Source organism: Microcebus murinus, chromosome 32 (assembly GCF_040939455.1).
Source record: "Microcebus murinus isolate Inina chromosome 32, M.murinus_Inina_mat1.0, whole genome shotgun sequence".
Classification (NCBI taxonomy): Eukaryota; Metazoa; Chordata; class Mammalia; order Primates; family Cheirogaleidae; genus Microcebus; species Microcebus murinus.
Window position 1 is genome coordinate 3493094 of NC_134135.1, and position 24938 is coordinate 3518031.

General features: G+C 39.5%; 1 protein-coding gene across 2 annotated transcripts in view; it reads left to right on the top strand.

The window, feature by feature from the left end:
* Positions 1 to 24503, top strand: part of LOC105859971 (uncharacterized) — a 28001-nt gene extending 3498 nt beyond the window's left edge. The window contains exons 2-5 of one of the 2 annotated variants that reach the window (XM_075998940.1): positions 3507 to 3597; positions 12772 to 12898; positions 13380 to 13511; positions 17177 to 24503. In XM_075998940.1, coding sequence (XP_075855055.1) covers positions 3526 to 3597; positions 12772 to 12898; positions 13380 to 13511; positions 17177 to 18639 — 1794 coding nt within the window. In that variant the 5' untranslated portion in view covers positions 3507 to 3525 and the 3' untranslated portion in view covers positions 18640 to 24503. The remainder of the gene's footprint in view (positions 1 to 3506; positions 3598 to 12771; positions 12899 to 13379; positions 13512 to 17176) is intronic. The other variant, XM_075998941.1, reaches the window with a different exon arrangement.
* The last annotated feature ends 435 nt before the right edge of the window (positions 24504 to 24938 follow it).

Sequence of the window (24938 nt, forward strand, 5' to 3'; positions counted from 1 at the left end):
CTCCTATATAAATGTTCCCGTCAAGTCCCTCTGGTCCATCATGTTCTCTGCAAAGGTAGAAGGATGTTTGGATTGACTTGGAAGCTTCTTCCAACAGAGCCCATGTATTGATGAAGAAATAATTTGCTCAGGCCTGACTGTTTTAAACACACATAGCTTTGTGTTCACAGTTGTGTATTTTTTCAGTATATTACTGTGATCTTCTGGTGGAGAGTAATTAAATGTTTGGGATCAATGACATCAGAACGATGTCAGAGAAGTTTCTTTGCTGAGACATGTGAAAGATGGACTGGAATTTTCTAGAGGAGGTGTGATAGAGAGAAACCCATACATTGGCCCTTCCAGGCCACTGTATCAGGATGCAGGTACATCTTCTCACTCAACCCAGACCTTTTTAGCATAACTTTGTGAAACTTCTCTGAGCCTCAGTGAGCCCACCTGCAACATGGAGATGAGGGACTATCCCAGAAAACCTCAGTGTGCTTGACATTGACCCCTGAAGTCATTGGCCAAATAGAGTAGAGTCTGTGTGTGGCTTTTCTTTTGGGAGGGAGCAGTCCCTAGTTTCAATTAGAACTTTAAGTGGGACCCAGTCCTTCAAAAATGAAAAACAAATTAAAAACAAAGGCACTAGAATGGAATAAACAGGAGCTTTGACTTAGAGACAGACACACCATCTTCAGAGATCCCTCTCAGCTTTAGAGTTATCATAGCTACATCTAAACGCAGGTCACGTCCATCTGTGGCACTGAACCCTCCACTGGCTTCCCATTTTCCTCAGGACAACGTCCAGGCTCCTCAAAGTGAAGGCTGTGCCAGAGGGAGGACCACTGTGCCTATATGTCATTCCCTTTCGTTCATTTACTCACTACATTGGAGCCTGGCTTTTTTGCCTGCAACACAGATAAATATGGTAAACCAACAAAATATACGGCTCTACTTTATTTTGTTTGTTTTTACACACACACACACACACACATACACACAGATAGATACAGAGATTTTTTTTTTTAAGCGATGGGGTCTTACTATATCATGCCCAGGCTGGGCTATTGAATTACTAATAGTCATCTGAGACAAATGCCCCAATGCAAAGGACTGAGGTAATCATTCCCCTGGGACTCCTGACTTCCTTGCTTCCTCCTGACATCAGCACCCCATCCAGCTCTGCCTACTCTGTTTCTGTCCCTGTGGCTGATCACAGCCTGGAGAAAACATTCACCCAGATTGACCTATCTCACTGCGCTTTCCTGCTTGCCTCTGCTTGCATTTCCCTATTTGTCTGTTCCACACGTTTTCTCTTGATCCCCTCAGCAGCCCAACTCCTCTTTTATCTGTTTTCTACAAGACCTTTGTTTTTCCTGCTTTGAGCCCTTAGAGGCCAGAAAAGAGATCTGCTATGGGCCCAGCCCCCTGCCTTAGGGCCTGTGGTCTCTGCTCCATGGTGACTGGGAATGGTCTGTCCCTGCTCCTGGCTCTTGTTGGCCCTGCGATTGTGCCCCGCTTGCCACCCTCCATGGTGTCATCAATATTTACTTGAAGGGAATTATTTTGATCAAAGTACCCAGATGGTGGTAATGTCTGTTAAGACACACACACACACTCAAACACACACACACACACTCTCACACACACACACACACACAGAGACACACACACAGTGAAGCTTTTTTCCTCTCCATTCTTCCGTCTCTGATACATAAATTGTCTATGAAATACATATTTATCTTTAGTAAACACCCTTCTTCTATGTTCTATTTAAAAGATAAAAACTTGCTTGTATTCTGTCTTGAATTCTTGCCTTCAGTTCCCTCGACTCCATCCAATCAAGCTTTACTTCCACTATTCCACTCATAGTTTCTTTTTCAGAGTAACCAGTGATCTCCACATTTCTAAACCAGTATTTAATTTTCTGTCCTTTTTTCTTTCTCTCCTATCCACAACACATTGCACAGCTGGTCTCTCTCTCTCTGTTTTTTTTTTTTTTCCTGGGTATAAGGATGTCCCACGACCCTTCAGAAGTCTATTTGATTTAATTTTCTTGTCACCTTCCTGATGACTTTACACTTTCCTCTTCTGGTGTGTCCTGAACTCGCCGTTCTCTGAATGTGCGCGTGACCCACAGCCTAGTCCTTGAGCCTCTTCTCATCTCAGTCCACACGCACTGCCTTTCCTAGTCGTCTCTTCTCGTGGTTTAAGCCCCACTGACATGTCAGCATTTCCCTTGCACACCTCTGCCCCGAACTGCAGAATCCTGCGTCCAGCTGTGTCCTCCACTCTCTGCTGGGCTAACAGGCATCTCCCCTTCGCATGTCCAAAAGGGACATTCTGAACTCCCCCAAACGTGTTCCCCTTTCGTCCCCACATCTCAGGTGAGACTGACCCTGTACTTCCTGGGGCTTGTCTGAACCTATCAGCTTGTATTTTAAATATTTCTTATAATTACCTTATTTCTAAGGGTCGTAGTTTGTAATATAAAGAAAAATCACACATTCACTTGATGTGGGTGAGGGTATCTGTAGTTTGCAAACTTCTCTTGAGGTGTGGGAGAGAAACGTGTGCAGACCTGGCCCTCCCTGCTCTGCTCCCCCAGGACCTCTCTGGCCTCATCTCCTGCTTGTGTCGTCCTCGCTCTGCTCCAGCCTCGCAGGCCTCTTCCCTTTTCCTGGGCACGAGGTGGCTCCTGCCTCAGGGCTTCCACGTGGGCAGTCTGTCTGCCTAGAACTCTCTGGCCTCCCTCCTGGAGGTGGAAACATCCTTCCTTCCCCAGGTAATTGTCCTGGTAGCCCCTTCTCAGTGGCAGCTTCTCCGACTTCCCCCAATTTAAGATTCCAGTCACACCGTCACCCCCCACACTGGTCCATATTGCCTGTTCTGTGTGTTTCTTTTGTTCCTTTGCCGTTCACTGTCTGGATACTGGTGGCACCAAGTCCCCAAGGGGACAAGAACAGAGGGAAGTGTGCTGGGCTTGTTCCCCAGGCTCACGCCTGGCTGCACGTTAGGGTGCTAAGGCTTTGCAGACACATCCCTGTGCCCCCTTTGCAGAGATTCCCGCTCCCATAGTCAAGTTGGGACGCTCCTTCAATATCTTTACAGTGCCCCACGTGGCTCCAGTGCCTATCCAGCATCGAGTGTCAAGGCTCAGTTTCTTTTATTTCTATGGGCAGAGACCAGCCTGCGGTCCATGCAGGGGTGAGGGGGCTGTGCTCTGCATCAGGTTTGGTCAGGGCCACACCTGTGCTCTGGAGGGGAGCCCAGCCCAGCCCAGCTCCCCCCTGCTGCAGCGTGAGTGTGGGCTTCCACAAGGGGGGCAAGTTCTGCACAAAGGGGTCAAAAACTCACTCTTTGGGCTTCCTGTGGGAGGTTTTTATCCTTGCATCCCTCCTGGTGCAGTGGGTCGCAGAGGACCCTCTCTCTGCAGGGTGAGGTCTGTCTTTGTGTGTGCTGTAGCACAGGAAGGGGGTGTGTGGTTTCTTACGTTTAATCCTCCTATTTTTCACATTCAGGATTGACTGCTAACGACTCATGTTGGGTGAGGAAGAAGCCTGGAAGCGGGGCAGGAGGAAAGGAAAGGAGTCAGGAATGGCTCTGGCTCAGGTAAGGTGATGTTCTCAGTGGGTGGCTCTGTGTCTCCCTCCTTTCTGACATGCCGGGCACTGGAGTTGCTGATCTTCTGTGACTCTGCAGCATCCTGCCTGTTGTGTTTGCTCACACTCACCCGTGCCTTCCCTCAGTCCCTGTCACCTGCACTCAGATTCCATCTCACTGTGACCCAGTGACAGGACCCTGTGGAGAGGCTCCATTGGACACGGTCCTGGGAAGGGCTTCTCACCCAGGCAGGGGTTGGGGACGGGTGTGGCCCTGTGGTGTCAGTGCTGTTGGGCAGCAGGGCCTGTTTAGGGGCCACGGCTGGATGCACTGTCAGCTCTCTATAGACTGGGATTAGAGAAACTGCCCTTGAGTCATGGGTAATGCGCACAAACACCTGCTGAATGCTCTAAAAAGAGAATAATCAGGAGAAATTCTTTCTGATTCATTTATATTATATTTGTATCTAAATCAGTGAGTCACTGACTCAAACTCCTAGTGACAGAGTGGAATGGAAAGTTAGACACAGACATCAGTGATGGAGGATTCTTTCATTCCATCATCTGTTTTTACTATAACATAGATGTGAAATGGCAGGAGCTTCATTAAATATTCTCAGACAATCCATACCACAGATACCGTGGTGTTCCTGCAGGGACTCTTGTGCGACAGGCGTTTTAGCTAAGAGTGGTTATAATTTTGCTCAGACCGAGGAATAGAACTTCTTTGCCATTAGAGAAGATGGAACTTTATTTTTGTTTTGCCAATTATTATTAAATATTCCATTTTATTTGAAACATCCCACGACATATATTTATTTTATAGTAAAACTCCAAACAAACATGCTGAGCTTAGGTGCTAAGGCATAGTGCACCACCCATCCTGTCTAGCCTTCCACCCTCCCTCCCGTGCTAGTGGGGAATCAGTGTTGTCAGTTTTGTGGAGAGAGCACAAGTCCTGTGGAAACGTCGGCTTCATTGTGAGATTAAAAGGTAAAGTTCTTCAGGGAATGCTTTGTTATGACATTTTCACCTGCAAGCTTCAAAAATGTATGTGTTTATTGTTAGAAAACATTGATGAAGAGCTTGCTCTGGGATTCTATGCTCTTTTTGGAGCATTGTGCTAATGAAGACAGGTGGATGGTTTAACTCTCCCCATGTTACAAAGAATGACAGAGTGGCTGCCTCTGAAGAAGTCAAATGCACTCCAGATATCAGAGGATTCCTCCAGATTGGGCATTTGAAAGAGTGATTGCTGCTTCTAGGATGGTGCATTTCCTACCTTGCTACGTCTGGCAACATTCCATCCCCACCTCAGCTGCAAAGGTTTACCCTCTCCCACCAACAACACAACATATTTCCCCTTCGTTAAACAAAACTTGCCACTGTGTTCCTTTTACATTTTTGAATTCTGGGCAAATGACAATCCCCTTTCTCTCCTACATTTTCTGATTACTCACGATTATGATGACCTTTCATGACCTGTGGGTATGTATATATAGGATGGATTTTATATGTTGCTCCATTTTCTTTTCTTGTATATTAAGAGCTATTTTATAGCCCGTGGTTTAATTCAATGTATATGATTTGTTATCCTTCTGTAAGTTGTAGATTTTTTTTGCATGAAACAAAATCCTTCTGTGATTCAAGTCCCTAATTTTGTTGTGTGTCCGTTTTATCTTGCTTTGGAAGACCTCATTTAGTACATGGATACAAAATGGTATGATTCATTTAGATCTAGTAGTTTAGTATTTTGTTTGTGTGTCTTATTAATTTGGATTTTTGTGTATATATTGTACATACTTTAATTGATTTAAGGTTTCAAATAATATATATCGTAAGTTTCTATGCAGTTTATCAAAGGATTCGAGTTTTTGTTGTTGTTCAGAATTACTTTGCTTCTGCTTTGAGAGAACACAGGCCTACCATTTCACTCTTTTGGTTGCATCTTTTGAAGGACAAAAGTTTTCCAGTTGGAGATAGTCCCCTTTTTCTATTTTTGCTGTTCTGCCTATGCTTTTGGTGTTATATGCAAGAAATCGTTGCCAAATTTAATGCTCTGAAATTTCCTTCTGTTCCTAGTCCATCTTTCACTGTGTCAATGTCATGTATTATATTGACTGACTTTCTTCTCCTGAACCACCCTTGCATTCCTAGTGTGTATCACACTTGTTCATGGCCTATGACTCTTTTAATGTACTGTACAATTTGGTTTCCTAGTATTTTTTTGAAAACTTTTTCGTATTTTTTAGAGACATTGTCTATTGTGTCAACCAAGCTGGAGTACAGTGGCACGATCATAGCTTACCATAACCTTGAATTCCTGGGCTGTAGTGATCATCCTGCCTCATCCTCTTAAGTTGCTAGGACTACAAGTACATGCCACCACATCCAGCTAATTTTTAAAATATTTTGTTGAGATATGGGGTCTTGCTATGTTACCCTGGTTGTTTGAAACTCCTCAGCTCAAGACATCCTTCCTCCTCTGCCTCCTAAAATGCTGGGAGTACAGGCATGAACCACTACACTCAGCCTCTTGAGGACTTTTTCATCAGTATTCATCAGAAACATTGTGTAGTTTTGTTTTCTTGTAATATGTGTGCCTGGCTTGTATCAGAGCCATGGTGGTGTCACAGAATGAAATTTTTTTGTGTTCCCTTTCTACCATCATTTGGAAATGAGAAGGATTGGTGTTAATTTATCATTAAAAGTTTGATAGAATTGTGCAGTGATTATGAATTTTGCATCTGGTTCTAGACTCTTGGATGGGAGATTTTGATTAATATCCATAGTATTTATAGGTGTGTATAGATTTTTTATTTCTTTTTGACTCAATAGGTTGTGTGTATTTTTACAAGATGGATCAATTTCTTCTAGCTTATGTAATTTGTTGGCATATGCTTGACTGTACTTGTCTTTTACACTCTTTCTTCTTACTGTGACATGCAGGTGGTGCGTGCAATGCCTAATTCCCTTAGGCTGTCTTTATTTTTCTTCATTCTGCTTTTTCTTTTGCTCCTTTTTCTGTTTCCTGTTTATTTCTTCTACCTGGTCACGTCAACTTTCAAGGCGCACTAGTATGTTTTTCAATTCAGTTATTACTGTACTTTTCAGTTCCAGAATTTCTCTTCTGTTTTGTATAGTTCTAGTTCTGATGATAATCTCATTTTGTTCATATTATACATTGTTTTTCCGATGTGGTGAAGTCCATATGTGCTCTCTTAATTTGTTGAATATCCTTGTAACGCTTACTTTGAATTCTTTGCATGGTAATTCAAAAAATCTTCATTTCTTTAGTGTCAGTTTGTGGTGATTTATTTGGTCCTATGTATGGGTTTTATTTCCTTTGTATTTTTTTTTTTGAGACAGAGTCTCACTTTGTTGCCCAGGCTAGAGTGAGTGCCGTGGCGTCAGCCTGGCTCACAGCAACCTCAATCTCCGGGGCTCAGCGATCCTACTGCCTCAGCCTCCCGAGTAGCTGGGACTACAGGCATGCACCACCATGCCCGGCTAATTTTTTGTATTATATATATTAGTTGGCCAATTAATTTATTTCTATTTTTGGTAGAGACGGGGTCTCGCTCAGGCTGGTTTCGAACTCCTGACCTTGAGCAATCCACCCGCCTCGGCCTCCCAAAGTGCTAGGATTACAGGCGTGAGCCACCACGCCCGGCCTTCCTTTGTATTTTACATATGTCATTATCTACTGTTGGGACTTCAGCTTTTCACAAATTAGGCACTTGTGTCCTGTTTTTGTCTTCCTTCATTTAGAGAGGACACTGCTTATGTAGCCCGACTAGACATTCTGGAGACCTCTCAAGACTTTCTGAGGATGTGTCCTCGCTAGGCTTTTGGTTATAATCTAACTGAACAGATTTTTCCATTGCAACCATTTTCTACTCAGAAGCTCTTCTGTTGTCTGCCTGGTAGTCTGCAGCCTTGTTGGTGCTCTAGCAAACTGTGGTCTGGGTCTCCCCCTAGTGTCCTACCCGTGCTTCTGCGGTACTTGTTTATAATGATGGCCTTTATTTTCAGTAGCTCCCAGGCCCAGTGTGCTTTTACTTTCAGTGATTATGTTCACCCAAGATAGAAACTTGTCCCTCCAGTAGTCCCCTGAAAATCAGCATGTGGGACGGATGTTCCCATACTTTTCGTCCCCTGCAAGAAATCAGGACTTAGGGGTTTCTTCAAAATGTTGTCACATCACCGCAGGGTAGTGCCTCTGGCAAGGTGTCTCAATAGTTCCCATTAGGCATCCATTAGGGGTTCCAACCTCTTAAGTGATTCCTAAACTTCACACAGGGAGTTGCTCTGTGTGTTGTTATCTGTGTGTGTCTCCGTGTCTGGGATTTGCTGTTCCTCTCTCTTACTGATACCACCTCATGAATATACTTTTATAATTTCCTTACATAAGCCTGGAAATTTCTTTTAATTAGGTGCCATGATATATTTGCTAGTGGAAATGTCAGATGTACCATGTGTATGTGTCTGTTTAATGAGAGCTGCTAAGGAAAGAATATGGTTGTCAGTATATTGGTAGTAGTTTTTATACTTAAACAGCATTCTTTTTCTAGGTTACAGTCATGTCTGTTAATTTTAACAAATCTGGCTCTTTATTTCCTTCCCCGCTCCCTTTTTTTCCCCACTATTTTCCTCTTTATTGGTCCCTGTTCTGATATCCTGGGCAGTGGTGTTGGGGTGGAGCCCTGGCCACCCCACTTTTCTCCATCTTAATTAAATGAGATGCATCCTGTGCTTACTGGGATCATGATATTTGGTGAGGTATCCTTGCTTATTAGGGAGTTTTTTCCCATATTTATTTTTTGGCCTGATTTTTAACTATCTAATGATTATTTCAGGTATGTAGTATTGTGATTCATTTTTTATAAATCTATATCTGTTTTTTTGTTTTTTTCTATTTCTAAGAGACAGGGTCTCATTTTGTTGCCCATGGTAGGGTACAGAGCCATGATCAGAGCTCACTTCAGCCTGCAACTCCTGGGTTTAAGTAATCCTCCTACCTCAGCCTCCCAAATAGCTGGGACTACAGGTGCACACCTCCACAGCTGGCTAATATTTAATTTTCTGGTAGAGGCAGGTTCTCATTATGTAGCCCAGTCTGGGCTTGACCTCCTGGCCTTAAGCCGTCCTCCCACCTTGGCCTCCCAAAGTGGTGGGATTATAGATGTGAGCCAGTGCACTGTCCTAATCTAAATTTGTTAAAGTAATGTATGATATTGAAACTTTTCATTTCTTGTGTAATGATTTTATTACAGGAATAATCTATTTTAATACATTCCAATGGGTTTTTTGATAATGCCTGTGTATCTAAACTTAACTGCATAAAGTTGTATCCATGTTTTTGAATGTGTGTATTTAATAGGCATTAGAATTCAAGTTTGAGTTGTTTCCACGTCTTTGCAATTGTGAATTGTGCTGCTTTAAACATTCGAGTGTAGGTGTCTTTTTCACAGAGTGACATTTGTTCTTTTGGGTAGATGCCCAGTAATGCGATTGCTGGGTCAAATGATAAATCTACTTATTTCGCTTTAAGGTATCTCCATATTGCTTTCCACAGAGATAGAACTAGGTTGCAGTCCCACCAACAATGTAGGAGAGTTCCTGTCTCTCCACACCCACGCCAACATTTATTGTTTTGGGACTTGTCGGGCAGATGGGGTGGGGAGGGAATGGATATATACATACGTAATGAGTGTGATGCACGCCAACTGGGGGATGGACACGCTTGAAGCTTTGACTCGGGGGAGGGGAACAAGGGAAATATACGTAACATCAACATTTATACCCTCATAATATGCTGGGAAAAATAAAAGAATTCATGTTTCTACACTTTTTTATGTTGTACTATTTTCAAGTTTTTTTAAATTATTATTTCATAATATTACAGGGGTACTGTTGTTTTGGTTACGTGGATTGCTTTTTTTACAGCTTGAGTCGAGGTTATAAGTGTGTCCATGACTCACGTAGTGTACATTGTATCCATTAGGTTTCATTTCACCCATCCCCTTCTTCCCCCTTTCACCTGCTTGATTTCCTTTGAGTTTTACTTCCATATGTGCACTGGAGTGCTGATCGGTTAGTTTTAATGTAACGATGAGTATGTGTGGTGTTTGTTTTTTCATTCTTGTGCTCTTTCACTTAGGAAAATGTTGTTCCAGGTGTTACAATGGGTAATAACTCCTCTTTTTTTTTCTTATGGCTCTGTAGTACTCCATGGTACACATATACCACATTTTATTAATCCACTTATGAATTAATGTGTGTTTTGGGTCGATTCCACATTTTTGCAAATGTAAATTGGGCTGCAATGAACATCTTAGTGCAAGTGTCTTCTTTATAAAAGGACATTTTTTTCTTTGGGTGAATACCCAGTAGTGGAATTGAAGGATCAAATGGAAAGTCTACTTTTAGTTCCTTGAGGTATCTCCATAATAATTTCCATAGAGGCTGTACTAGTTTGCAATCCCATCAACAGTGTATAAGTGTTTGTTTCTCTCTGCATCCACACCAGCATCTATTGTTTGGAGACTTTTTGATAAAAGCCATTCTCACTGGAGTTAGTTGATATGTCATAGTGGTTTTTATGTGCCTTTCCCTAATAATTGGAGATGTTGAGCATTTTTTCATGTGGATTGGCCATTAGTCTGTTTTCTATGTGAAAGCTCTGTTCATGTCTTTTGCCCTGTTTTTAATGAGGTTGTTTGATTTTTTTCTTGCTGGTTGTTTCAGTTCTTTGCAATTTCTAGTGATTAGCCCTTTATCAATTGGATATCATGCAAATATTTTCTCCCATTCTGTAGGTTTTCTATTCCCTCTACTGTTTCATTGGCTGTGTAGGAGGTTTTTAATTTAACCAAGTCCCATTTATTAATTTTTATTCTTGTTGTGATTGTAATTGGGGTCGTCTTCTAAATTCTTTGCCTAGGCCAACATCTAGAAGAGTTTTTCCAACATTTTCTCCTAGGTTTCTTATAGTTTCATGTCTTACATTTAAGTCTGTTATCCATCAGGAATTTATTTATGTCAGTGGTGAGAGATAAGGATCCTGTTTCAATCTTCTACATGTGGCTGTCTAATTTTCCAGCACCATTTATTGAATACTGATTTTTCACCGCATATTTGTCTGCTTTGTCAAAGATCAGATGGCTATATGTGGGGGGTTTTATATTTGGGTCTTCTGTTCTGTTACATTGGGCTGTGTGGAGGGTTTTATATCTGCGTTCTCTGTTCTGTTACATTGGTTTATGTCCAGATTTTGTGCCAGTCGTATGCTGTTTTATTTACTATAGCCTTGTAGTATAGCTTGAAGTCTGGTGAAGTGATTCCTCCTGATTTGTTCCTTTTGCTTAAGGTTGATTTGGCTATTGAAGCTCTTTTCTAGTTCCATACAAAGTGTAGAAGTATTTTTTTCTAGATCTTCAAAAAAATGACCTTTGTATATTGGTGGAGGTTGCATTGAATCTGTACATCACTTTGGGTAGTATGGGCATTTTAACAATGTTGATTTTGCCAATCCATGACCATGATTTGTTTTTCCAGTTGTTTTCATCCTCTGCAGTTTCCTTCCTTAGTGAAGGAAGTGAAGGAAAGTGAAGGAAACTTCCTTTCCTTCCTTTCATCCTCTGCAGTTTCCTTCCTTCATAGTTCACCTTATACAGATCTTTCACCTTCTTGGTTGGATATTTTCCTGGGTATGTCATTTTCTCTGTTTTTATTGTGAAAGTTATTGAGTTTTTTATTTGATTCTCAGCTTGATGTTACTATATAGAGATACTACTGATATGTGTACATTTATTTTGTAACCTGAGACTTTGATGAATTTATTTATCAATTCCTGGAGTCTCTTGGCAGAATCTTTGGGGTTTTCTAGATATAAGATCATATCATGAGTAGGAGTGATAGTTTGACCTCTTTTTTCCCCATTTGGTCACCATTCTTCTCCTTCACTTGCCTGGGTAGGACTTGCAGCACTATGTGGAATAAAAGTGGTTACAGTGGGCATCCTTGTCTTGTTCTAGTTTTGAGACACCAGCTCACAGGTAGCTCCCAAATTGTGCTCCTCTGTTCCCTCACAAGTCCCTAAGGGAAGAAGTGTGGGCCTCGCTCTCTGTGATGACCTTAGCGTGAAGTGCACACCACCTTAGAGAAGCAGCAGTTGATGAGCTTGGGTTGTTTGAGGAAACTTGCTAGTATAATTGTCATAAGAGTTGCCTAAAATAGTATTAAAATTATGTAAAAGTACTCAGCTTTGGGTCTAGTAGAAAATGCCACTGCGTGCATCCATTTTGAAAGAGTTAAGAGATTACATTGAAGGTTCCCTGTTAAAACAGGGAACTACTATAATCTGATCAACATACTGCTTTTAGAACAAAGGTTTTCAACCTAGTAGAGATAGTAGGATGCAGGGAAAATGATATCACAAAAGAGTGTTTTATTTATTTCTCTTTACAAATAATATTCTTTTTGCAGTCAACATCCTTATCTAGTTGTTATCACAATTTATGAGTTTAAGAAGCAGAACTCCATATCCTTATATTAATATAAGAGGTTTCACTGGAGTCTGAAAAAAAATTATAAAAGATATTCCAAACTACACAGAAGAACAGCCAGATGGAAGGGATGTATTGCGCAAAGTGTGGAAGGAAGTGGCTCAGAGCTTTCATGCCATCTTTGCAAGCATCACCCTCTGGGAACCTTTCCCTTTTCACTTGTCTGCAAGGTCCTTTGAACCCTATCCTTTTGGATTTTGTGGAGACATCACTGTATAAGCATGATTGTATATATCACTAGATATTGGTGATCAAGTGAGTTTTCAGCCCGTGTCCTCCCATTGGACGTTGGGGGTGGGAGCTAAGAGTTCTGACCCTGTAATCCAGCCTGGGTATTTCCAGTAACCAGTCCCCAGTCTGAAGGTATGTAGGGGCCTTAGGCTACCACTTACCTCATTAACATATGACGCGATACTGTCCCTCCAGAGATTTCAGGTGAGTTGTATGTCAGGAGGGAATAGATGATAACATATATCAATATTTCATAGTATCACAGCGTGGATCTGTGAGCCCATTCACTTAAATCAAATCTATTCTTAGAGTTCTCTCCTCATATTATATGAACATTAGATCTCTCCTAATAGCCACTTGGTGAAATGTGTTTTTCATTTTAGGGACGGTTGACATTCAGGGATGTGGCCATAGAATTCTCTCCGGAAGAGTGGAAATGCTTAGATCCAAGTCACAGGGCTTTATACAGGGATGTGATGTTGGAGAACTACAGGAACCTGGTCTTCTTGGGTAAGAATAACTTTCTTTTAGAAGTCAGAATGTCCTCTTGTGTGTCTTTGCATTTTCTTTTGTGAGTCTCCTATGAGCCCCTGCATTGCTTGACTGAGATTAAAGCCCTCTGGATTCAGAAATGAAAAGCGTTATAATGGGGTATCTGGACTTTAACTGTCCCCTTTCTTCAGATGTTCTCCCATTTCATGATATATCATTGGATGGTTCCAGAGCTTATATATGTGTAAAACCTTGTGGCAGATGTTTAAAATATCCAATTTCCTGTTTTTTACCCCTGGGCTTTGATTCTTTGGTTCTTCAAAGACGACTAAATGTCTACATGTTACAATATTCCCGTAGCATTCAAGAAGAGGCATTCAGATGATTGATTTCTGATATATCTTGATATATCCATCTGCAATATCCTTTCTCCTTACTTAAACATAGGGCTGGGATTCTGGAAAAGCCATGGTACCTTATATTCCTTTGTTTCTATAAGCAGGGATTTCTCATTTTGACCTGAGTATCTTCTCCATGTTGGAGCAAGGGAAAGAGCCCTGGACTGTAGAGAGCCAAGTGCAAATAGCAAGAAAATCAGATGAATGGAAACTGATCAAAGGTGTGATGGCAGGTAAGTGCTCAGATGGATAGAGAGAAAGCTGCTCTTTAAATAGTGCTTGGGAAACTCTATGCAAATCTGACAGTTCTATGGGAAAACAAAAGTTTATGTCCTGTGAGCTCTGAAAGGAAATTTTTCTTTTCCTCCACTTCTCACTCTGTTCCTCAGATATGTAACACTTTATCCTTGTACCCTTCAGTGGTGCTCAAACAAAAACAAATGGAAAGTCCCTGTCATGGTGGACAACACTGTGTTATCTGACCTCATGGACCCTTTTGTTGTTGACACTGAGTAGCACAGGAAAGGCTGTTTCAGAAGGGTTGCTTTCTCCCTTGCCCTTTATTTCTGTAGATGAGTCCATCTCATGCTAAGTTCGCAGATATATTGATCAGATCTGTGGTCTTCATAGTCCTGATGACTGGACCTCTCCATGTTTCATTCCATTTGATGTGCTTGGAAGACCCAGTCCAGAGATGGAAAACATTGTCTGGTCTTCCTTTGCATTGGTGACTCCAGAAACTTCCTGGGGCTTTCTCAGTCTCTTTCTGCCTGGTCAGGTCCCTAAGCCATTTTTGCCACACTTCATGGGTGTGTATGACAGGCAAGTGAGTTGGATCTTCTGAGATTGTCACTCAGCAGAAAATGTAGTCAATAGAAACATCCTGTCTTTGATCTCCTGTCCTACATGGGTACAGATCCTATTCTTTCAGTCTCTTTGTGTGGGTTCTGTTGGCAGAACATGGAATTCATTCTCAAGATACCACAAAATCTGATGCCCATGCATTGTATTTTTCTCTTTTCCATTGCTGTTACTACTCTGAATGTAGGGAGCCTTGGCTCTGCCTGATTTTGACTCTTCTTAATTTGTATGATTTTCTTTCAGAAACTGGCTTTCAACATACGCATACACAACATACACACTTCCATTTCCTGTGGAAGTCTGGATCTGTGCTCAGGTATCTTTGCAGTTTCTCTTCTGAGTCTCTAGTTAACCCCTGCATTGCTTCACTGAGATGATAGCCTCAGGGCTGCCTTGTTGGGATAATCCACCTTTAGTATATGCATAACTTGTTGTGGGGTATCCCTTGGAGTGGGTTTAGTGTATAACATAAAATTGATGAAGGAGAATGAGAACACTCTAACTAATGTGATTGAATATCATCCTGCCACATGTGAAGATACCCTTTGAAGCCACTGAGTATAGGTGGGCCATGATCCTGAGATAAAAAGTATCAAATCAGCCTGATAAGTATTTCCTATTTTTCTAGTTTTTGAGAAACATCACAAAAGTGTCACTGTGACAATGCTGATCACATATGCTAATGGTCATCTCCCTTGAGCCAGCAGTCAATGTTGTAGAAATTTCTTCTAGGGAAAATATTATTTAAGGCCACTCCCTCATGTGTAATCTGTTGTTCATGTGACATTTTTCATCCCCTGTATGTGTCACTATTCTCTTTCAACAACAAAAACTTTGTCATTTTGTCATTCAATCACAGCTCTAACAGGCATGGTTTTGAAACGTCTTCTGTAGGAAATTTATTAAGTTAAATGATGTCTCCATATTTTAATTCTACATAATTTGTTTAAGCCAGTGCAGCTTTCCTCTTGTATATTTTTATGTATTACATGTGAACTTTTAAAAAATTTATTTAATCAGCAGTTCATATATTCAAGGCAATTTTTATTATAAAGAACAAAATTAAAGGTACCATACTACCTGATTTCAAACTATATTGCAAAAGTGTAGTATTTATAACAGGATTGTAGTAGCCTAAAAATAGACAGATTAATTAGTGAAGCAGAATAAAGAAGAGAAATGAACCAATACACATATGGTGAATGGATTTTTGACAAAGGTGCCAAGAACACCCAAGTGAAACACGACGGTCGCTCAGTACATAGTGCTGCAAAAATGATTCCACATGCAGAAGATTGAAACTGGATCCTTATCTCAGATCATGTACAAGTGCGATCCATAATGTATCCAGCCATGTAATATTGAAAAATAGTATTATGGATAGTTTCCAATAGCCCTTGTATAAAAATCAACCACTAGAAGAAATTGCAGAGAAAAACATACTTGACATTGGTTTCAATAATCATTTATTTAGTTTTGACCCCAAAAACTCAGGAAACAGAAGGAAATATAGATGAATGGGATTGCACCACACAAAACTGTTTCTTCACAACAAAGGAAACAATTAAGGGAAACTTGGCATCGTGAGAAAATATTTACAAGCTGTACATCTGGTAGGAAATTAGTATCCAAAATGTGTAAGAAACTGAACTCAATGGCATGAAAAGAAATAACCCAATTAAAAAATGGTCAAAGGACCTCAAAAGATATTTCTTGAAAGAATACATGCATATGAACAATCAATATATTAAAAAGACTCAACATTAGTAATTATTATGAAAATACAGCTTTTAACCACAATGAGATGCCACTGTACACCTGCAATAATAGCTACTGCTGAGAATTGTTGATGAGGATAGGAAAAAAAGGAAACTCTTCTATACTGGTGGTGGGAATGTAAATTAATATAGGCATTATGGAAACCTGTATGGTGTTTCCTCTAAAAACTAAAAATAGTATTATTATATGATCCAACAGTCTCATTGCTGGTTTTAAATCTAAAGATATGGAATCTGTATGTTTACTGTGGCATTATTGACACAGCCAAGTTATATAGTCATAAGTGTCCATTAGCAGATGAATAGATACAGAAAATGTGGTGTATAATACAGAGTGGAATACTACTTAGCTTTTGAAAGAAGGAAGTTCAGTTTCCTGCATGTAGATGAGCATGGAGAGCATTTTGCTAACAGAAGGAACCAGTCACAGAAATACAAATGTTGGATATTTTCATTTATATGTGGAATGCAGTTGGAGTAGAGTGTTGGTTATCAGAGGCTGGAGGATGAGGAATAAGTTGGTCAGTGGTTACAAGGTTTCAGTTCAACAGCAGGAGTAAGTAATGTTTTGATGGTGATGGCTACAGTTATAAGCTTCATTTAATCATTCCACATTATATAGGTATATCATGATATTACTTTGTTCCCTACAAATATGTAAAATTATAATTTGTTTATATATAATAAAAATTTTAAAAACTCAAATTCCACTTCTTGTACTCTACTGGTTTAAAATGGATGTCCCTGTATTTTTCTGAGGAGAAAATTGTTCCCTTTTCCACAAACTATAACTTTTTATACTTGTAGTTACTGATTCCATGTCTGCTTGTTTTTAATGGATTATTAGGATGTTTTACTAATTACTTTTTTTTACTATGTTTAGATTATAGTTTTTAAGTATGCATTATGCCATATGACTTGTTGGACTATGCTATATGCTATATAACTATATGCATTATGCAATATATCTTGGGGTCACATCTTTCAAGGGAAACATTGGTTTCCACATTGTGTTTTAGTTATAGATTGTTTGAAACTAGACTTCCACAATATTAATTTGGATCACATGAAATCATCTTTTCCTTATGAAACAATCCTATTCCTTGTGTGTTCCTAAAAATTGAATTTTATCTTTCTGAAGTTTCATAGATATGTTTAATATCAGTATTACTTTTGGTGTATTATTAAGTTTATTAATGTGGAATGTTTGTTTACATGCTGTAATTAATTGGAAACTTATGGTTGTTTATATCTTGTAGATCTCTCTCCTGAATTTGTAATACAAAATGTACCACCAAAAGGGAAGACCAGTGCAGGAGAAGAAGTCCTTGCACTTCACAGGAGAATGCATACTGGAGAAAAATCTTACAAATGTAATGAGTGTGGCAGGGCCTTTGGTAGAAATGTAGACCTTGAACGTCACAAGAGAACACATACTGGAGAAAAACCTTACAAATGTAATGAATGTGGCAGGGCCTTTGGTAGAAACGTAGACCTTGAACGTCACAGGAGAACACATACTGGAGAAAAACCTCACAAATGTAATGAATGTGGCAAGGCCTTTGCTCAAAATTCAAAACTTGTTAGCCATCAAAGTATTCACGGTATAGAGATACCTTACAAGTGTTATGAGTGTGGCAAAACCTTTAGTGTACATTCAAGACTAACTGTCCATCAGGCAACCCATACTGGAGAGAACTCTAACAAATGTAATGAGTGTGGCAAGGCCTTTACTCGAAATGTAGACCTTGTAGTTCACAGGAGAACACATACTGGAGAAAAACCTTACAAATGTAATGAGTGTGGCAAGGCCTTTACTCGAAATGCAGACCTTGTAGTTCACAGGAGAACACATACTGGAGAAAAACCTTACAAATGTAATGAGTGTGGCAAGGCCTTTACTCGAAATGTAGACCTTACACTTCACAGGAGAAGGCATACTGGAGAAAAACCTTACAAATGTAATGAATGTGGCAAGGCCTTCGCTGCAAATTCACAGCTTGTACGTCACAGGAGAGGGCACACTGGAGAAAGACCTTACAAATGTTACGAATGTGGGAAGGCTTTCACGTGTAATGGCTCCCTTGTCATCCATAGAAGAATTCATACTGGTGAGAAACCTTACAAGTGTTATGAATGTGGGAAAGCCTTTAGGGCTCGTACAATCCTAACTAACCATCAGGTAATCCATACTGGAGGAGAACCTAACAAATGTAGTGAGTGTGGCAAGGTCTTCTCTCGAAATAAATACCTTGCACGTCACAGGAGAAGGCATACTGGAGAAACACTTTACAGATGTAATGAGTGTGGCAGGACCTTCAGTGGAAGTTGGCACCTTGTTAGGCATAAAAGTATTCACAATGGAGAGAAACCGTACAAGTGTTATGAGTGTGGCAAAGCCTTTCGTCTTCATTCAAGCCTAACTACCCATCAGATGATCCATACTGGAGAGAAACCTTACAGATGTAATGAGTGTGGCAAGGCCTTCACTCAAAATTCACAGCTTACATGTCACAGGAGATGGCACACTGGAGAAAAACCTTACAGATGCCATGAGTGTGGCAAGGCCTTCATTCGAAGTGGACACCTTAGATGTCACAAGAGAACACATACTGGGGAAAAACCTTTGAAATGTAATGAGTGTGGCAAGGCCTTCACTCAAAATGGGCACCTTGTTAGGCATCAAAGTATTCACAATAGAGAAAAACCTTACAAGTGTTAAGAGTGTGGCAAAGCCTTTAGTGTACATTCAAGACTATCCATCAGGCAATCCATACTGGAGAGAAACCTTACAAATGTAATGAGTGTGGCAAGGCCTTTAGTCAGAAATCAGCCCTTAAAATCCATCAGGTAATCCATACTGGAGAGAAACCTTACAAATGTGATGAGTGTAGCAAGGCTTTCAGACGGAAATCAGCCCTTAAAATCCATCAGATAATGGATATTTGAGATAAACCTTACAAATGTAATAAATGAAACAAGGCCTTCATTCAAAATTCACAGCTTGTAAATCAAAGTATTCACAGTGGAGAGACACCTTACAAACGTAATGAGGGTGGGAAAGCCTTTAGACTGCATTCATTGCTCACTGTGCATCAGACAGTCGATACTGTTGGGAAGTAGAGTTGAGAGACATGGAAAGTTTCAGGAGTTGAGCAACGCTTTGACTTGAAATCTGTTGGTGAATTAGTTCACAAACAGAAGCTGCTTAGCATTAAGGGGTAATTTCACTGATCAGGGGAAACTGCAAGGTGGTGCTTGCAGCTTGTGCAAGGCAGAGCTTGGCGTGGAGCTAAAAGTTAAGAAATGTGATCAAGGGATGTCAACAAAACAAACAACCTGCCACTGGAACTATCATAAACTTGAAGGCTGTTGCTGCTTGACTCCTGACTCGTTATTTAGAGAAATGGATTAGATAACTATGCAGGCTCAGTGTTACTGTTTTATGTGTTACTGCTTAATTAACAATTTAACTTTAACTTGTATACAGAACCATGTCTATTCTAAACTTAGGGCTTAAAATGTTTATCTCGGGAAAATGTTGTAACCAATTACTCTTTTATCTCTTGATACCTTTGGGGGGCCTTGAAACCTAAACGAATAATCTGTACACATAATTCTATGACCAAGGACAACTGCTTGCCCTACCAATTGATACTAATGTGAGACTTCAACCAGTGTCTCCTGGCTACCGGAGATGCTGGAGGGCCCCTGAGTTCCCCATGACTTTAAACTATACTTTGTCTCTGTCTCTATTATTTCAAAATCTCTTCTGACAATCCTGCCTGGGACCCATTTGTTGGGAGAGTAGCTAACTCCCGGCACCATACTAGAGAAATACCTTATGTAATGAGTGTGGCAAGGTCTTCACTTAAAATAGACGCCTTTCAAGTCATCAAGGAGTTCATTATGGAGAGAAAACTTATAAGTGTAATGAATGTAGAAAAGCCTTTAGATTGTTTTCAGGCCTAACTACCAATCAGGGCAATCCATACTGGAGTGAAACCTTAAAAATGTAATGAACATGGTAAGGTTTTGACTCAACGTTCACAACTTGCAAATCATCAAAGAATTCGTACTGGTGAGAAACCTTATAGATGCAATGACTGGCGGGCTCCTCAGTGAATAATCAAAGCTGGCAAGGCATCACAGAATTCATACTTCAAAGAAACCATACAAATGAGTGTGGCTAGGTCTTCAGTCACAATTCACTCCTTGCATGACATTGGATAATTCATTCTCAAGAGAATCCTTACAAATGCAGACGATGGCAGACACCTCATGAATTCAAGTATTAACATTGGAGAACTTATGCTAAAGTATAATCATTTAATCGTACATGGAAGAGGCTTTTTTCATTCCTCATAACCCACTGGGCATCAAAATACACATCTTTGATGAAGCCACACAAATGTAACATGCATGTTGTGGCTATTACCCAGTGGCCATAAATGTAATGAGGATTTGTATGAGGAATGATTCAATCTCTAATTCTCCATGGTTAACCTTTGATATTACATACTGTAAAATAATTCTAAGTCCAAATGTGTTAAAACTTATGGCATGATATATATCACAGTGTCAGGACATTTAGAGATGGCCAATTACCTCAAAGTTACAAAATATTGTAGTCATTTATTTGAGGATTCTTGAAAAGGCTACTTAACTACTCATAACTTTCAACTTGAACTTTGAAATTTTGCTATTACGCCTTTTTCAAAAGCCTTTAATTGTGACCCGTGGGAAAGAATCCATTGCATGGCAGGGCCTGCTTTAGGGGTGAGGATCACTTGTATCTATGTTCCTGTAAGAAGAAGGATGCTGCCATTGAATATTAAATACTATCTGAATTAGTATTGGGGAGGGGCAGAGAATAATGTAAAAGTATGATGTCACTTATATTGCTCATTGTGTTCAAGGTTCTCTTCTGACAGGAGGGCAGTGTAGGTTAAGGGAGACAGAGATTAATCAAGTGACCATAATTTAGAGCAGATCAATAAATTGGCTACTCAAGTGGTTGACTTCCAACAAGTGGTTGGAAGCTGTAAAAGTAAATTAGACTCTCGCAAATCGAATATCAATTTTGTGTTACACCTCACATATGTAATGAGATTCAGTTTCCTTGGGAAAACATTAAGAAACATCTTCTTAATCAAGGAAATCTGACTGAAGAGATTGGAAATTTATATCAAGAAATACTAAGTATCTTTAGTCACAAACTTGATCTAATCTCTGAGGCTCACATTGTTAATAGTATTTCATCTGGAATGGAGTCAGGTAACCCACTTTCTCTTAAGATCTATGAGAGTTCTGATATAATAAATTTTGGAATTATTTTAATCATTTGCTTGTACTTATAGTCTGGAAAAAACTCCAAAGAAGACAAGAGTCCGGAGTCCATTGCCTTGCAGTGATGCCTATCCAGCTTCATCAACTTTTATTAAGAAAGGGGTAGATGCTGGGAAATTGGGTTAAGAGACGTGGAAACTTTCTGGAGTTTTTCTGGAATTCTGTCTTGAAAGAATCTGTGGGCATGTTAGTTCACAGACCAGAAGCTGCTTAGCAACAAGGGAGATATTCCACCAATTAGGGATGACTGCAAGGTGTTGCCAGTCTCAAGGCCTGTCAGCCAGCGCCTGGAGCTTAAGCAAGGCAGAGCTTGGCATGGGGCGAAAGGCTAAGAGACTAATCAAAGGATGTCCACCCAGGAGACACCTGCAGCAAAAACCAATTAGCCTCAAGGACAGTTCCTGTTTAACACCTGACTACATGTCTCATTATATAGAGAAATAGATTAGAGATGTATGCAGGCTCGGTACTCCTGTTTTATACTACTGTTTAATTAATGACTTGTATGCACAGCTATGTATATTATTTGGGGCTTAAAATGCTTATCTTGAAAAAGTTTTGTAACCGTTTCCTCTTGTAAATAGAATTAGGTAATGGATCTCTTGAAGCCTTTGGGAAACCTTGAAACCTAAATGAATGATCTGTACACATAAATCTATAATCACTGACAACTAATTGCTATACCAATAAATACTGATGCTGGACTTCACTCAGTGTCCCCTGGCTCATGGGAATGCTGGAGGACCCCTGACTTCCCCATCACTTTAAACTATACTTTGTGTCTGTCTCTATTATTTCCAAATCTCTTACAATGTTCCTGTCGGAGACCTATTTTGTTGGGAGAGTCACGAACTCCCAGCACCTCTCCTGAGATTAGAGCCACTGACAGCGTCCTCATCCTGGTAGCACTTTTGTTTCTTTTTATACCATCTGTGCCATAATTTACTTTTAATTTTATTTTTTTGATAAGACTACTAAGTTGCTGGTGAAGACATCTGCCTTAATCAGTGCGTGTTTCCCAACTGTCCGTCCCTTTATTCTCTCTAGAAGTGACCCCTGTGTATGCAAGGTCTTGTTTGTGTGCACTCGAAGAAATGTACAATTTCCTCATCCCATTAGAAAAATATAAATTGTGTATTTTTCACTGTGTTCACAGATTGATGTACTGATGCTTCTCAGATTCTTAAACACATTTGTAAGCCAGTCTCACTGCACATAAAGTTCTGAGTTACACAGAGACTTTGCTCTAATATTAAAACAAAAGCCACAGTAAGGAAATCTTATGTAATTTTCATAAGTACTCTTATAATAGTACTTAATAAGAGTCATTGTGGAGAAAATCAGAGTCCACTAAGTAATTCCTGAAGGAGTGTAGAAATACTGAAAATGGCTTTTAGTTTGTATCATTTAATATAAAACATTAAAGTTTCCTAGGATTTAACTATACCCAGGGTCTTAAGGACAGTTCAATAAAAATGGCATAGCATTTCATATGGCCCTTCAAAAAACTGAGGTGGAATGTAGAGTCACCTGGAGGTGAAGCTAGAAGGAAAACGGTTTTATTTATTACAAACATTTGAGGCCATGTTGTTAACATGGAATATACCTTGCATCCTAGGACTAATATGATAATTTGAGATGTAATAATGCTTATGGAGAAAGAATTAGCATATTACAATATTTTCCATTAAACACTGAAATAATGAACTGCAAGAGACAAAGGAAAACAAAAAATGTGTCAGTTGATATTTAGAAAGAGGGTAGGTATGGATCCAGCGTTAAATAGACATTTCCTTTCTGAAATCAAATTGAATGGATTTTGGTGATGTTTAAAAGTAGGTTGTTCTCATTAAACCTTGATGCCAATTGGCTCTGTTGATAAAACAAAACAGAAAACATAGGTTTTAGAATATTATCTTGCATTTCCAATTATAAGAAGCAATTTTTATGGGAGAATCTTTTGTCAATCTTAGATCTATATAGTAGTAGTAATTTGCAGGCCAGAGACATGAATTTGTTGTTTATTGAGGAGTTGTATTGCTTTTAGAATCACAAAAGGAGCCAGATGGACACATTGTAAAGAAAAATGTTCATATTAACTCAAACATAGTGAATAATGTCAGGTACCGCTATGTAATTAAGTTATCAATAGTGGCAATTCTTAAGGTCAATTTTTTATTTTGGAATAAATTTATGCCTGCAGAAATGTGGCAAAGATAGAACAAAGAGTCCTCATACATCTAATATCTATTATTGTTTCTCTTGATGTTAACATCTTACATTACTATGGTATGTTTTAGAAAACTAGGAAACCAACATTGGCATATGTTACTATGAGCTAAACTTGAGACTATTTGCATTTTGCCAGTTTTAACACAAATGTCTTTTTTCTATTCCAGGATCCAATCCAGAATACCACATTATACTTAGTCATCATATCTCCCTCTTCTCCTCTCTGTTAAAATTTATCAGTCTTTTCTAGTTTTGTATGACTTTGGAAGATTTGAAGAGAAGTGGTCCATAGTTTTTATACTATCTCTGCAGTTAGGGTTGTCTGATGTTTTTCTCATGATTAGCCTGGGTTTATGGGTCTTTAGAATATCTCATCTCATCATCTTCCGTCACATCACAGATCATATGCAATTAACATCACCGGTGATGTTATACTTGATCATTTGTTGAGATGTTTTTCAGGTCTCCATTATAAAGTTACGATGTGTCCATTTTCATCCTCCCTTGTTTGGATGGGAATCACGAAGTCCAGCCCACACACAAAGGATACAGGGTAGCTAAATTAATCTCTGCCTACTGGAAAGGGAAGTATATTCATGTTCTATGTGACATTCTTCTATCTGAAAGATTTGTCTCTTCTCATGTATTTACTCAATGATTTATCATGTCCATATAAAATCATGTATGTTGATTTTGTATTGTGTATTGTAATAGAAACTATGATAATATGTATATTTATGTTCAAATTGTTACAGCTTTGCCATTTGGCACAACAATACCACCAAAATGGTTGGAGACTTTAATACCCCACTAACAGCATAGGACAGATCCTCCAAACAGAAAATCAACAAATAAAGGACTTAAACAAAATTCTAGAATAATTGGGCCCAACTGATGTTGACAGGACTTTCTTCTCCAAGACCACTGAATATACATTCTTCTCATCAGCTCATGGGTCATTCTCTAAGATTGACCATCTCCTAGGACACAACGCATGTCTCAAACAATTTAAAAAAATAGAAATTATACCATGTGTCTTTTCAGATCACAGTGGAATAAAAGTAGAAATCAACCCTACCAGGAACTCTCATTTATATACAAAGTCATGGAAACTAAACAACCTTTTGCTGAATGATCACTTCATAAATGAGGAAATCAAGATGGAAATCAAAAGATTCTTTGAACTAAATGACAAAGCTGACACAAGTTATCAAAACCTGTGGGACACAGCTAAAGGAGTCCTGGGAGGAAAGTTTATTTCCATAAATGCCTATATTCAAAAGTTGAAAAGATCACAAATAGACAACCTAATGAATTGTCTCAAAGAGCTGGAAAAAGAAGAACAGACCAACCCCAAACCCAGCAGAAGAAGTCAAATCATTAAGATAGAATCAGAACTAAATGAAATTGACAACAGGGAAACCACACGGAAGATTAATA